The 16,348-nt window shown below is 35.9% G+C and overlaps 1 protein-coding gene across 1 annotated transcript in view; it reads left to right on the top strand.

Annotated features, from left to right (window-relative positions):
• THSD7A (thrombospondin type 1 domain containing 7A) overlaps window positions 1-16,348 on the top strand; it is a 421,895-nt gene that overhangs the window by 388,887 nt on the left and 16,660 nt on the right. The window contains exons 17-23 of the mRNA XM_026003851.2: window positions 1,431-1,584; window positions 3,191-3,335; window positions 4,713-4,828; window positions 8,324-8,441; window positions 8,684-8,829; window positions 9,249-9,423; window positions 13,760-13,933. Coding sequence (XP_025859636.2) covers window positions 1,431-1,584; window positions 3,191-3,335; window positions 4,713-4,828; window positions 8,324-8,441; window positions 8,684-8,829; window positions 9,249-9,423; window positions 13,760-13,933 — 1,028 coding nt within the window. The remainder of the gene's footprint in view (window positions 1-1,430; window positions 1,585-3,190; window positions 3,336-4,712; window positions 4,829-8,323; window positions 8,442-8,683; window positions 8,830-9,248; window positions 9,424-13,759; window positions 13,934-16,348) is intronic.

Here is a 16,348-nt window from a genome sequence, read left to right as displayed (position 1 = left end):
GCCTCTGCATATTTTTGTGGTCTCTCTTTCCTATTTTTATCCATCCACACCAAAAAGTGCAGAGGTGGGTTTTTGTAGAAGTATTTTTTTCAGACTACAAACCCAATTAAGACATAAGCAACAGCACAGTTTTCCAGTCATTAAATGTATCCCATAGGAAAACAACATTTCTCTTAAATTGGGCAGCACTGTATAGAAAGGTATTTCTGCAGAGGAGATTTATAAAGATGCAAAGTCCCCACTGAGTGTAAATCCTTGGAAACGGTGAGATTCCAGGTTTAATTGATAATGTAATTTAACCTAGAGTTTAAAACATGGCAATGGGTTTGAGAGGCTTAAGAACTCAAGCCTGCTTTTAGCTCTAGCAATGCATTCTCTTCCCAAACCCATTACTTTGATTGACCTTCTCTGAGTTATAGATGAGGGATAAAGTTTTTCCCTTCCACTAGAAAAGTGCCTCGAGAGATTATTAATTATGCTAAGAGTGAAGTCTGGTACTAACCACGTTAATTAGATCCCTAAGAGATAAGTAAGCGAGACTTCCATGACTGCTTACAAAAGAATGAAACATATAAGGTGGTTGAATCTGTTCTGTTAAGAAGAAAACTACCAATTTAAAAAGGCCAAGATATATGAAAGATTCTAACAACCATATTTAGAGAATTTGTGCTATTATTATTACTATAATTGTATTTTCGCTTCTGCCTTTCTTTTAAAGTTATCAGCATATAGGAGGCTAATATTACTTTTCAGTGACAAAACAACTTGATAAATTCCATCAATTACTTTAGAAAATATTTCATGAAACCTCTAGGAAAGTTCAGTGTGCCTCATCTTCCATCATCTATGAATCTACCTTCTCTATGGAATCTGCCATTTCCAAAAATAAGCCCCTCAGTGAATCTCTGTGGACCATTCCTCATTAGTTGCTGCATCATACACGAGTATAAAAGGCCCTCTTTGGGACACCTGAATGGCTCAGCAGTTGAGCCTCTACCTTTGGCTTGGGGCGTGATCTCGGAGCCCCAAGATTGAGCCCCACGTCGGCTTCCTGCAGGGAGCCTGCTTCTCCTTCTGCCCATGTCTGCCTCTCTCTGTGTGTTTCTCATGAAAAATAAATAAATAATCTTTTTATTTTTTAAAGACCTTCTTCCTTCAGAGGAAGACATACTATAATCCACACAGTGGCTATAATTTTAAAAGATTATGATGATAGAAGCAATTGTCCATTTTATACCATGCTGAAGCTCTGCCAGTATTTATAGGAGGCAGAGATCCTTTTATGTCTTCATGTTTGGACAATTTTATTAAATGCAAACATTCCCACCTCCCAACCCCATAACAATGTTTTAGAGCCATCCTATCCTATGGGTTGGCCATCGTTCTAATTGTCCTGGTTCCTTCACTGAATAGGTATGGTTTTTTTTTAGATGCATGCAGAACACAGCAGATGGCCCTTCTGACCATGTAGAAGATTACTTCTGCGATCCAGAAGAGATGCCCCTGGGCTCTAGAGAATGCAAATTACCATGCCCTGAGGATTGTGTGATATCTGAATGGAGTCCGTGGACCCGCTGCACTTTGGTGAGATGATTAACCATTTATCAATAGTGTTTACTTAATTCTTTACCACTAAAGCTTTAAAGCTATTAAAAAAATAATAATTACTAAATTAGTTACCAAGGCGAGAGTGTTTTCTTAGCTACCTCATTCCGTGTGACTGTGCCATTTAAAGTCAGCAGTGTTTTGACTCACACTGGAACAGCTCAACCACTTGCCAACTTCACACTTCTCCACCATCCTCCTAGACCTACAGAAAATGCCTTCAAATTGGCGTATAAGTATATAGGATGTTAAAAACTGCACTGGTGATAATGATTCCCTCCAGGTAAAGGGAAAAAGAATGAAGCTCCAGTAAAGGTACTTTAATGGTGTCGAGTTATTTCATCCCTTGCTTTTTGCCTAATCCATTTTATTTAAATTGTAGGAATAATCTTTCACACAGTGGGTGTACTGCAGCAGGAGTATTGACACTAAAACACGAAAGATTCTGGCAAAAAAAAAGGGACTTGAAGGAAGAAAGCTGTGTGTCAGTGAATCTCTTTCCACAGACTGACTCTGTGTCTCTGTGGGTCTGGAAAACCAGCTGAGAGTTTCAAATAACACAAAGCTTCTAGATTTTAACAGCCCATAGGGGTTCTTCCACGGGACCCTGGGAAGAGTCATTTAAAACAGAATTGGCTGAGAATTTAGGATATTTGCTTGGCCCAGGCACCTTTGTACATCTGCACAATTCAAAATGGCATCAAATGTACAAGAAGAATACATCTAATGTGGAATTAATTTGCTAAAATACAATATAAGACAGTTTCAAAGAATTTATGATGCATGTTTTCAAGGTGAAATGAATTTTCTGTCTCAGCGTTAACATTATTAAAGGTGTTAATTAGCAGCCAACTGATAGAGCAGTAGCAAAACAGGGCTGCTGGTTGACTTGGATACAGGTTAAATAGCAACAAAGAATCAACTGTTTCACAAGGGCACACAAATGATTTTCTACTCTAATTCTATAGCATCAGATCTGAAGTTCCTGTTCTTAGAAACCAGATGGTTGCAGAACGAGACTCTGCCAGTAGCAGAAAGGCAAGCTAGTCTTTTTTAACTGCTGAATTGTGTTCGTGTGCATGCATATGTGCCCATTAGGAAAACCAAGATCACTGAAAGCTAGTTATTGAAAGTCAATCTTAAGATGGTTTTCCAGGTCCAAGAAACTAGATAGATAGATGATGGGTAAATAGGCTGTCATTTCTGTGTTTGTGGTCTACAACAGCTAATATGTTCCCCCTTAAAATAGTTGTTCAGGTACAGAAACTATATGCAATTGATTGATTATTAATTCTATATTAGTGATCTGCAATAATTAATATGATCATATGTACGTGTTTGCATATATGTGATGTGATATATCTATTAGTATTTGACACACAGACTCTTAAGCATCTTATGGCTAGATAGGACGTCAGAAACTCATTGACACGATGATTTTATAGATGACGAAACTGAGGTGTATGAGACCCTTCAAGTTAGTGGCCTAGACACTCTTACTCCTGCTCCAGTGCTCTCCCTAATATACTAGTTCTTGTATGGCTAGGTATTCACCTTTCTGAGGAGTTGTATTATTCTTTGTCAGCCTTGCAGTCAAAGCAGTTTCCGGCAAAGGTCAGCTGATCCCATCAGACAACCTGCAGATGAAGGAAGAGCCTGCCCTAATGCTGTTGAGAAGGAACCCTGTAACCTAAACAAAAACTGCTTCCACTATGATTATAATGTAACAGGTACGTGCATAGTCATCTCATCAATCACCAAGCTAAAGGCCAAATCCCATGTCTTTCAGCTCAGTAGCATTCCTGTAAGTATCGTTCATCTCCATCTATGTCCCTTTTGGACATGCTGCTTACTTTCCCAGAGATCACTCTTTATTTAATGACAGAGATATTTATCTATTTTTAATAAACATCAAGATATGGAGAATGAAAATATCACACAAATACTGAGTGCTTAAGGTAGAGTGTGAGGTAGAGTGAATAGTCTAAGTGATCCTATATAAGACATCCTCCCACTTTGGGAAGGTGCAAGTAAAAGATATATCTTTCCCAGAAGTATCAGGTTTATTGAAAGATAAACATCTTCTCTAGAAGATGTTTAATCGCTATAACATACTGGGACAATAATTCTAAGCATGATTAGTCTGATGTGAAAATGTCAGCAATCTTAACCTACAAAAAAAATGTATGAAGAAGATACAGACATTTCTGTATTATCAAAGGTACAGATGAAAAAAAGATGAGTGTTGTTTTTGTGTTTTTTGTTTTTCAGAAAAAAAGACATTATAAATTCCATTTTTTTCCATAACCCTCATCTCCATACCATCAAGGCACATTCTCTAGGAAAGAAGAGAATGTGTTAGTTTATATGATGTGGGAAACATTGAAGCTTATTGTGAAGTTTTTCCCAAGTAATTCTCACACTGAAGTGAACTCCAGGCCTTGTACAATAACACACAGCAGTCAGATTGGCTTTTTGTTTCCTTAGGTTTTTCTCTTCAATTTCTTTTGATGATACAAAGAAGTCACAGTTCTCTGGGACATGCTAAGCTAAGCTACCCTGGAAAGAAAGATGAATGAATTATTTTGCAAAAGACATGAAATAAAAGAATTAAATAGATATGGCCAAAGTGATTTTGAAATAAGGGTATATTTTAAAATATTCTAAGTATGGACAGTGAGTGAAATAGTGTTTTATTTGAATATAACTACATGGTTAAAGTGCCACCCATTAAAATTATGATTGTTTTGCTAAATTAAAAATGTTAAAATTTAAATTTCTACTTTTATTAGGAAAGAAAGTTTTTAAGTGACATTTGATCTGCAGGCCAAAGTCAGTTCCGCAGTATCACCAAACAGCTAGCTGTCAAGATTATCAAGTAGACATCTGCCTTCAAGAATAATCCCTGTAGTTATGTGCAACCCCAGCAATTCCATTTGACTCTTGATATGTTCAAAGCCAGGACCCATATGCTCTGCATGTGGGATGATTGATTGTGGGGCTTAGAAAGCAGTTGTGAATTAAATATGGGATTCAGGTCATCAGAGTTTCATTTGAAATCTGTTTCATACGTAGCCTTCTGTTCTGATGGGCTCCCTTCCTTTCAGACTGGAGTACGTGTCAGCTGAGTGAGAAGGCAGTTTGTGGAAACGGCATTAAAACAAGGATGTTGGATTGTGTTCGAAGTGATGGCAAGTCGGTTGACCTGAAATATTGTGAGGAGGTGAGGGGATACTGTGTTATATCTCTGCAAGTAAATTCTTCCCTAATAATTTTGATTCATGCTGAGCCAAGTGACCTGTGCTCAATGCAGCTCATTGCCAGCAGATGTTTTTCTGTACTACTCAGAGGCTGCTAAGCACCCTCTTGAAAAGAAACACTGTCCAACTACTGATTTCTACACATAATTTCCTGTATTTTGTTCTGCTCAGAGCCTAAAGGTATGCTAATTAGCCTATTTTGAAAGAAATGCTTGGGGAACAATAAGTAATCAAGGTGAATAAAGGCAATAAATCTTAATCAGACTACTCATCATCTTTTGTAATTCCATGTGAATTTTGTGTTGCCTGGGACACCTGCCAAGAGCCATCATTTATTCTCTCTGTTGCTAAACATTGATCGCATGTGGTTTGGTAGCAGATTTTGATATTAGGATCTAATATCCAGCTGTGAGAGTCTAAGTATTCAGGTCTGGATAAGAGACAGCTTGAAATTCAAACAAAGGAATGAAGTCTGCCATTGTATCTTTGAGGCAAGAATTATTCTCTTTGAGAGAGAATTGTGACTATTAATTCTCCAACTTATAAAAGTCATGTGATCATTTCTAGGTATGACCTTATGAAATGTGAGGAAACATAGTTGTTGGCTTCTCTTAGTGTTCATGAATCTGCACTTCACATTGCAATTATTTTGTCTGACTTCCATACCAAAAGGGTATTCACATTCCTGCCAGGTTTTAACTTCTCCTGCATCTCAGCCCCACTGGGTTAAACATGAACTAAGATAAGAAGGAGCCTCATTAGATCTTGAACACATAGAGAGGAGCTTATGGCCTCATAAGGGTCTAGTAGACATGATGACCATAACTTCTATCTAAACATGCTGGAGCTTATATAAGCTGATGGTAAATTGTTCCAATCCCTGAGAAAACTCGAGATGGAAATATCTTAGTCCCTTTCATATCGTTATCATGTGGCTCTAACAACTTCGTTATATCTGTCCATGGGAATGGAGCACCCGAGTGTGCTGAAAACAAGTTGTTTACTTAATAAATTCCACTCACTACCATCTTATAATTTAGTGGATTCATACTTTAATTATAAATTTTATACCTGAATTAATTTGGTCTGGAAACTAATAACATCAAAGTAATGTAACCATTATAAAAATAACATTAGCATTAATGAACATTATTATAGTCCTAGATTGGCTGGAGAGCTTTGATCTACTTCTAGTTGACTAATATATTGCCTTGTTTGCAAATGTACATATAAATGTCTTCCTGGATCAGAATGAAATATACAAGGAACAGCTGAGAGCTTTGTGAAAGCTAAACCCAAATCATACAAAACCAATTTAAAAACATGGCTATACGATAGAGGTATAAATAGAGTTCTTTATTTCTTAAATGAAATGTGAATAAAACCCTAAGATATTTCAATTATTCATAAGCCTAGATAAATTTACTCTTATGCATTAATATCATAATGTTTGAATACTGTGGTGACAATTAAGGTTTCAAATCATAATACTCTAGTAAACACGGTCTTTAAGGAGAATAGTGTTTTCTCTGCAGGAATTGGAATAAACAACTCATATCCCACTTTATCCATCCCCATGGATGCAGTAGTATTAAATCATAGCCCTGAGAAAAGCTGGCTATCTTTTTTAATAATGGATCGATTGCCTACCTACTAATACATGTGCAAACCCTGCATTCAGCACAACAGCAGTAGCTAACTCTTGCTGCGTCCCTAACAGCCAAAGAGGAAAATGCCATTCCTACCCAACAAAGAGGACAATTAGGGTTAAACCCATCTAGCATTTATATAGCACTTTTTTCTTTGATGTTTTTCTTTATTCACCCAATACCTAGTAATTGGTTTCTCCTTTCCTGTTCTTTGATCCCTGAAGAGAATTCTTTTTCATTTACTTAGACACATATGTTTAGATGAGAGAGCATGAGAGAGAGGGAAAAAGGACACAAAAATGTAAGAAAAAAATAGTAGAGGGTTAAAATGTCTCACTACTAGATTCCCAGAAGATCTAGACAAAGACATCCCTCAATTCTGTAGTGAAATAAATCAGTAGTAGCTTAATTCTTGACTCAAACCCTCTCTTCACCAAACTATTATCTACCTTAAATTTTACACATCATTTTTAGCATATAACCACCTTAAGACTCCCTTCTGCAACCTCCCATGACTTTAAGTGACTTTATAAGACTTCAATTAAGTGATACGGCAAATATTTTTATATCAAATACTCAACTTTGTCATTTATTTCTGGTGGAGAATATAATGGGAGTACCTGCAGAGGTATGTAGCATATAGTCATTGACCTGAACCTCTCTCAGTGGATAACTTAGAACCAAGAGTTATACTTGAACCACAATGTAAGATTTCAGAAAAATTTTCTTTTGCCATCTTTTGCTATGTCCATTAGACAATATAAACTTCTTTTTCATATGGAAATTTTTAAAAAGATCTTGAAAATTCCCAAGGATTATTCCTGCCCCCCAAATTGTACTTTTCTAACAATGCTCTTAAATATTTATATTTTCATGTTACTCTGTACCTTGGACTTTTTAACTGTTTGTGATAAATTTGAAATCTCATATTTTAAAGGTAGAAGGATTAAGTAAACAACTCAATGCCAATTAAATGTCACAGTATTAGTATCTGATGAGACGCTAACCAAAACCAGTGAATTATAAACAGCTGCTGAGATCAGTTTAAGAAAAGAAAATCTTTGTATAAAATAAATGTATATAAAATATTTGTAATCAAAAAATTCTAGTGACCCATACTTCCTTTTGAAAAAGATAACGTACTTGACAACTAATATTTTATATTATTTCAGTACATTATAATATTAGTTTTTGAGTGGTGATTTGTCTTTCAAACCTTTTGCTTTTCAGTTTAACATCATGCACAGGTAAAAATAAATAATAGGGGTGCCTGGGTGGTTCAGCCGGTTAAGCATCTGCCTTCTGCTCAGGTCATGATCTCAGGGTCCTGGGATGGAGTTCAGCTGGGCTCCCTGCTCAGTGGGGAGTCTGTTTCTCCCTCTCCCTCTGCCCCCTGCCCCACTCATGCACACTCTCTCTCACTTCCAAATAAAATCTTAAAAAAACAAAAATAAATAATATCCCAAAGATACAATCCTAAAACTATATATTGGTGATATTTTTGGCTCTTAACTTCTAGAAAGTAATCATGCTTACGTCTATTTGCTCCTTGCTTAGGGAAATTCAATCAATTTGGAGACTAAAATTACTTTTTTTTATTCTTTATTGAAAAAGTTCAACTACATTGAGTAAATGGGCTCTTCCATTCATCCTGTGCCATTTGTTCCCACTCTCCTGGGTTGAACCACTTCCTATTTGTCCTTTTTATTCTACTCTGCATCTTGCTTTTTGTCTTCCTTTCCCCTTCCTAATGCCACCCTGTGTCGTGCTTCCAGGTCAGTATGAACAAATCTACCTCTCTCCTTTCAGCTTGGCCTGGAGAAGACCTGGCAGATGAACACATCCTGCATGGTGGAATGTCCCGTCAACTGCCAGCTTTCCGACTGGTCTCCGTGGTCAGAATGTTCTCAAACATGTGGCCTCACAGGTTTGTTTGTACCTGAGTTAATATTAGACTGATAGTCAAGGAATAGAAAATAAAATCTCTCTTGCTTTAAGTCTTACCACATAATCTTCAGAAAGGTTGAATCAGTGTTCTTTCTTTTCAAAACATCTGAGCCTTACCCATTCCTCAGATCCCCTCAGCAAAAAGGTCTGTGATGCCTTCCCTCAAGATAGATGCTTGCACAAATAAATCACTACAGTTGCATCACTTTGTATCTCTTAAAGGGAAAATGATCCGAAGACGCACAGTGACCCAGCCCTTTCAAGGTGATGGACGGCCATGCCCTGCCCTGATGGAACAGTCCAAGCCTTGCCCAGTGAAGCCCTGTTATCAGTGGCAATATGGCCAGTGGTCTCTATGCCAAGTGCAGGTAATCAAATCTCAAGAAGTTGTGTAGAAATGTGTGTTCACTATCTGCAGGGACTTGTTTGCAGAAATATGTTTCAGAGCTGACAGCATGTTTCCTCCTCAAGATTTTAGGTGCCTTGCCATTTTGTAACTGTTTAATTAGTTTTGATAACAAGCAGTCCCTGTCCTGTGTTTTCAAAATCATTTGGAGACTGATTCATTTTAATGAAAATTTATTTGCCTGTCTTTGGCTAGAAAACAAATAAATTGTTCACTGTATACTTTATAGCCACTGTCCTCTAGGACTTCTTCCCTAGGGTTACAAATGCTTTTTTAACTGCTCATAAATCAAAATCAGTGGTGCAGAGATAACTGTAAGTGATGAGCTCACTAATTAATTATTTTTCTTTTCCTAATTAGTTATTTCTTCCTGCATTCCAGGATGCCCAGTGTGGCGAAGGGACGAGAACAAGGAACATTTCTTGTGTAGTGAGTGACGGGTCAACTGATGATTTCAACAAAGTGGTGGATGAAGAATTCTGTACTGACATTGAACCCATAATAGATGGTAATAAAAAAATGGTTCTCGAGGAAGCCTGCACCAAGCCTTGCCCAGGTGACAGTAGCAAAACACAATTCATAGTCTGGTCATTTCTTACTAGCACGAGGGTTGAGAAGGGGTTGCATCTGTAATCTAAGTTAAAGGCATGTCAGCAAGTCTTCTCATTCAATAGTGTCTGTGCCAATAACTGGACATTATAGTGTCGATGAAAGGGGTCTACTGCCTTGTTACTGCCAACTAAGGGTGAAATCTAGGTCTCCCATGTGGCCTCTGCTTATCCCCACCTACCTGGAGTTTTAACACCTGCAGGTGTTGGCAGTTAAGGCCATAGGCTCGTGCTTGAGTGGGAAAGTATGAAAGAGAATTTGCACCTATTTAGAATTTCCAAGAGAGAGAGAAGCAAGGTCTAAGCACATAAGGACTAAAGAAATATTTAAGTCCTTGTAATGAAGGCTCACTCTGGGTCCTGAATAGAATCAACAACAAATCCACACCTAGATATATTGTATTAAAACATAAAATGTAGAGAAATAACTAGTAACGAATTATGAGAAAAAAGCAGATTACCTGCAACTAGAAGACAAGTAGAATTATGATAGAATTCTTCTTGGTTGCAAAGAAAGCCCAAAGACAATGGAATACAATGGAATATATGCAAAGTGTGGTGGAAAATAGCCATGAACTGAAAATGCTATCCCCAGCAACATCATTCAAGAGTGAGAAAAAATATTAGGGAAGAAAATATTAAAAGAAATTATTCCAACTCAAAGTTGGACACAAGGGGTTCATGAAGTAAAATGTGGAAAGCAAATACTGTATATAAAATAGTTTAGAAATAACTGGCAAACAGTGATAAGCTAATATTTAGGAATTTGGGTTTGGGGTTCCCTGGGTGGCTCAACGGTTTAGCGCCTGCCTTTGGCCTGGGGCATGATCTTGGAGTCCTGGGATCGAGTCCTACATTGGGGTCCCTGTATGGAGCCTTCTTCCCCCTCTGCCTGTGTCTCTGCCTTCTCTCTCTCTTTCTCTCATGAATAAATAAATAAAATCTTAAAAAAAAAAAGGAATTTGGGCTTGATGCAGAGAACTTTAGGACAGATAGAAGGTAAAAATAAGTTCAATGTCAAGCATGAGCCTAAGGCTTTGAGAAAGATAGGGGCAACAGTTTATTATTAGAACAGGAAAGAGTAAGATTGAAAGTAAATTGCCTATAGTTCACCCTTAGGGGAAAGTTTTTATTCTCCCAATTTGCCTATAAGAAAAATATCAATCTCTTTAAAGAATGTGTTATTTCAAACAAGATCCTCACCAAAATAATGATTTGGCAGACAAATATTGTTTGGAGGCAAAAATAAATCATACCTTTTTTTTGGGTAGTCACATAAAATTTTAAAGATGGAGAACATATTTTCAAAAGTTTATTTTGATGGGATTCTCTAAACACTATAAAAAGCTGAACATATGGGTTGCTCATTAATTTTCATCAATTTGCTCATTGCTTAGTTAGTAAATTATTTGAGGTGATAATATTGGCAGTTTCTATAGTTTACCAAGATGAACTGAATAAAATTAAGTAGAGCAGTAGATAAAACAACCTGATACTTTGAACTACGTGCTAGACTTTAAGAGCATTCTTCACTGCATATTCAGTTGTAATAACAGTCTTGTACATACAGATAGTTTCATCTACTTCAGATGAAGAACTATCTTTCTAAAAATCTTACTTTCTAGACCTAGGCTAAGTGTTGCTTCTTAGATATTCCCATACCCACTAATAATAACCTATTCTTGATCCAGCAGTTTCCCCCCCTTCCACTTCCTATCCCCCAAACTGGCCGGATTTCAATCCAGATCTTATACCCAATTCAATTGAATAAAATCATTTTGCTTCACAACAGACGGAGGTTGAGGCTGTGGCAGCAGATAAAGGTTCTGGGAAGAGCCAAGGACTGAACCTTTGGGCTTCAATGTGCTAAATGGCTGCATAGTTGGTGAAAAGGGATCAAAGCTAAAAGTTGGAAGGCCTATCTCTTCCAAAGCCATTAATAGGACTATTGTGATATCCACAACACAGAGCAGCACTGGCATCCTTACCAGGCATTAGGGTCGACTTTCCTGTAAGATTTATCCTACTTCTTTTCATTATACTTCCTGCAGCGCAAGTACCCATTCATTTGACTACTATTATCAAGTGTTATTGGGGGCTGGGCACAGAGCTCAATTTTGGAGATACAGTGAGAGACAAATATCCCCTATCCAAATTGAGTTTACTTCTAACAGAAGAGACAGTTTAATCTTAAAGTAACATAAGTAAATACAAGATTGAAATCTGTCCCAAGTGACCAAAAGGAAAGCAAGATCCCATAAGGGATGGGATGGATCCACCATCAAACTGGGCAAACACACCACTCTAATTAAATAATTACAAATCCAGGAGGAATCTGCTCTTCTTGTATGAATTACCATCTATGCATCTCCCTTCCTCTCTTGCTTTAGTTGTCTCCAATAATGGGTTTGGGAAGCTAGCAATATAGGAGCTACTAGGCTTTAAAGAGTAAAATACTAACATAGGAACATGTATTTCATACACTTGTCCTATTTTTTGCAGGCATAGTATAGTCTATTATTACAATGGTTTGTATGGTCAACATATAAGAATATGTTTAGTACAAACTAATGCCTCACTCTTATTTGCTGTTATTAAATTTTTGAGGCCTGATACTAGGTTCTTTGGGAGTAAGGATTATATAATTCACAGACAACTATTTATTTATTGAGTTCTGTTGTGAAATACACTATGTCAAGTGATATAAGCACAGAGATAAAGCCTACTAGTAAAAAAGGTGTGTTTTGTTTCCATGTAGCTTGCAATTACTGAAGCACAGTTATATTACCTTTAGCTTGAGAGGATTGTTTAAAATTTTAAGTTTCTCCTGCATAATTAAAAACTGAGTAACCCAAAAGTATTTAAACATGCTTCCTAGCTTTTTAACACTTCTAAAATTTACTAGAATTTTCTGCACTTCAGGATGACATTGAATATTAACAACATACTATAAAACAGCTCTACAGAAATCACTTCATTTTATTATTATACATATATCTGTTAGTCAGTAATTCACGTCTGACCAAGATTTCTTAATTATAGCACGACATGTTTTCATTAATCAGATCTCCAGGCAACTTTGTGCTAATATTAGACATCTTCAGCATAATATAAGGCAATATGAATTATGTATGTGGTATGGTTAGAATAATTAAAATGATAGGAATCCCTATGGATTTGTATCTGTCATAATTTACTGTATCCTCTGAACAGTATCACCAATCAGTCCTGAAGAATGCAAGGGTATATAGGAAAGATATATTTCATTAACTCTTCCTTGTTCTCAAAATGGTTGACGATGCTGAACAGATGATACACCAGCAATTCCACCCCTAGGTATACACCTAGTAGAAATGCACATATACATTTAAATGACTCATACTAAAATGTTCACAACAGCAGTATTCATAATAGAAAACATTTACAACTCTCCACATGCCCATCAATAGAATGGATATCTAAATTGTGATACCTTCATATAGTGAAATAGAATACAGCAGGAAGAATGATCAAAGTGGAACTACATTAAAACGTGGATCTATTAAACAAATGAGTGAAATATTTTTTAAAACTTGTATAATTCCATATATAACACAAGAAGCATTTCTGAAACTCTTGAAAATGCCCTGTTGCTTGATTTGGGTATTGGTTCCATGGTTATATAATCAGATTGGGAAAATCCAAACATTTATAATGTGTGATAATTTTTCATGTATATTATTTTTTAATAAATAATTGAAAAAAGAAGATGTTGATTGGAGATGTAGATCAGATAAAATTACAAGCATTATTGCCACTACTTCGTTGCTCAGTTGGCTATCTCATCTTCACACCTCTGGCAAGAAAGAGGGAAAAAAAAAGTATAAATGCCAGTTTTCCCAGCCTTGTAGTTCAAGTTTTTTTGAAATTAAAAATACCTACCAGATAAATCTTTATGTATAGATTTTCATTGATACTACCAAGTACTTAATAAATCCTTTTACAATAATGACAATAATGGTGGTAGATTTTAATCAATTTGTTGTCTCTTAAGAGGAGGTGAATGATAAGGAACAAGCTCCTTCAAGCCATAGTCTATACGCAGTAACATCCATTCCAAAAATAACATTAATGAATGCTTATAAACTACATATGAACTTGCAAATATTAAATACTTATCTAAATCTTGTAAATATCATGTGTGACTAGCATACCAAAAAACATTTCCCAGTGAGATTAAGAAATAAAATTAATATATGGCTGGCCACTGTTCATGGGTATAAACTACAAACCTGTGTTTTACAGGTGACTGTTATCTGAACGACTGGTCTTCCTGGAGCCTGTGTCAGCTAACCTGTGTGAATGGTGAAGATCTAGGCTTTGGTGGAATACAGGTCCGTTCCAGAGCTGTGATTATACAAGAGCTAGAAAATCAGCATCTGTGCCCAGAGCAAATGTTAGAAACAAAATCATGTAATGGTGAGTGCTACACAATTCATGAAACCTTTTCAGTTTAGTTTTATGTTGATAGACAAAAGCCTAAGATATAAAATTTTCTGTTCAATAAGTAATTTGCTAAGATCTTAGGACTGAGAATTAAGAGTTTGATTCTGAAGTGTAAAAATTTATAGGAGGAAAAATTCACCCTTCATAAATTAGATATAAAATGTAAAAAATGTTTCACAATTTTATGAGCTACAGAAGACTGAGATAATTAAGAGCACATTATTTGTACACCCAGGACAATCCTGAGCATATATAAATTTAACAATATGCTTTATTTAAGTCAAAGGAAACAAGGAAAAATCCACAGCCAAGTGAAAGGCTTTACTATATTCTTGGAAATTGATAAAAAGTATTGGCAATAATTTGACATAGAACATATGAACATACATGTTCACAGTCTATGTGTGTATGCATACACACAAAAAGAGCCATGCACCCAGTATAAACAATACATGAAATTTCTAAGAACCACAGAGCATTAAAATGTCTTAGCTTGTGAACCCAGAGGCAGTCTAAATGAAAACAAAAGAATTTATAGGGCCTTCCTGTTAGTGTCTTGAAACAATTAGGGAGTAGGACATTTAATAGCAATAGGAGCCAAAATATTAGTCATTACTGAGAAGTTGGAGGAAAAAGCTTAGAATGTGAGGGAAGAATGCTTAGAATAAAAGCCAAATGGGCTAGATGACTTAAGAATTAGGTGGAATTACCCACCTTGTCAGTCAAATCTTCCCAAGCTTACCAGTCAGATAAATCATTCCTTATGTGTTAGGACTGTGTAGGTAATGAAAATGAAATAAGGGCAGCCCGGGGGCTCAGCGGTTTAGCGCCGCCTTCGCCCAGGGCATGATGCTGGAGTCTCAGGATCAAGTCCTGCATCGGGCTCCCTTCATGGAGCCTGCTTCCCCCTCTGCCTGTGTCTCTGCCTTCTCTCTCTGTGTGCCTCTCATGAATAAATAAATAAAGTCTTTTTTAAAAAATGGAATAAATTCCAAGGAAAGATTTGTTCAACCCAAAATGACAAAATTAGAAATCAATAACAATTGCAAAAGAAATCTCCCCATGCACATATATCAGGAAAAACTAAAAACCACACTTCTAGAGCATTACCAATCAAATGGAATGTGAGAGGCAGCACAAAAGTGCTTAGTAGAGAACTTAAAGCCTTAAATATGTAAATAGGAGGGAGAAAAGTTTAAAATGAGCTAAGCATTAAACTCAAGAGATTTTTTTAAAAAGAAAAAAGTAGAATTTAACCAATATAGATAAATACAAATTCAATGAAATAGAAAACAAGATAATCAAAAGCCAATAGTTGACCAAAACTAAATGGACTACCTCATGGCAAAAATTGAGAAAAAAAAGAGCAAAATCCCTACTACAACTAATAGAGTAGAGTTTGACAATATATTTTATGAATGAATTTTGCTAATAAATATAAAAACTTCAAGATAATCTAGAATGTTACTATAATTTATATCAAGAAATAGAGAATCTACACCATGGATTCTGTAACTATTGAAAACTCAAATCTGTCAAATATTTACTAACACATGAAACAAACTAAAATGTAAATGGCTTTGAGCTTTACCAAAATCTAAAGAAACAACTCCCTTTTATGTGCAATCTTAAAAAATAAAGTTGAATGGGAAAAAGATGAGGAAAATTCTCCCAGCTACAAGAGAATATAACCGACAGTAAAAATCAGTCAATAGTCACCAATGAAAACAGATTGTCAAAGTCATAAAAATTATCTAACCAAATCATTAATATGACTAATTATAATTTATTTTAGAAGTACAAAGATGCCAAAATATTAGAAAAACTTAAGGTAAGTCATCACAGTAACAGAAAAAAAGGCATATGATCTTTAAATGTGTGTTGAAAATATGTTTATACAATGCAAGATTAATTCACGATAAAAACCTCCCCACACAACTTGAGCTAGTAAATGATATCTGCCAAAACTAACAGCATACATCATAATATTAGGGAAAACATAAGAGGCATTCCCTTGGAATCAATAACAAAGCAAGGATATTCACTATTGCTACTTCTTTTCAACCTAGAAAGCATAACCACAAGCTTAATAGTTGAAAACAAAGAAATAATCACTCACATTACTAGATGATCTTCATATTGAATATTTTAACAGAAACAAAATAGCCAAAAGTCATGATTATCTCAATAGATACGGAAAAGGAATCTGACAAAAATATAACATACATTCATGATAAAAACTCAACAAGTGGGGCTCACCAAAGCAAAGGCCATCTTTGACAAACCCACAGTTAACATTATACTCAGTGGACAAGCTTGTAATTGTTCACCATTAAGAACAGGATGTCATCCTCTCTCACCACTTTTAGCAAATATACTACTGAAAAA

This window comes from Vulpes vulpes, chromosome 7, assembly GCF_048418805.1.
Source record: "Vulpes vulpes isolate BD-2025 chromosome 7, VulVul3, whole genome shotgun sequence".
In the NCBI taxonomy this organism is placed as follows: Eukaryota; Metazoa; Chordata; class Mammalia; order Carnivora; family Canidae; genus Vulpes; species Vulpes vulpes.
This window is presented reverse-complemented; position numbering and strand designations above follow the sequence as displayed.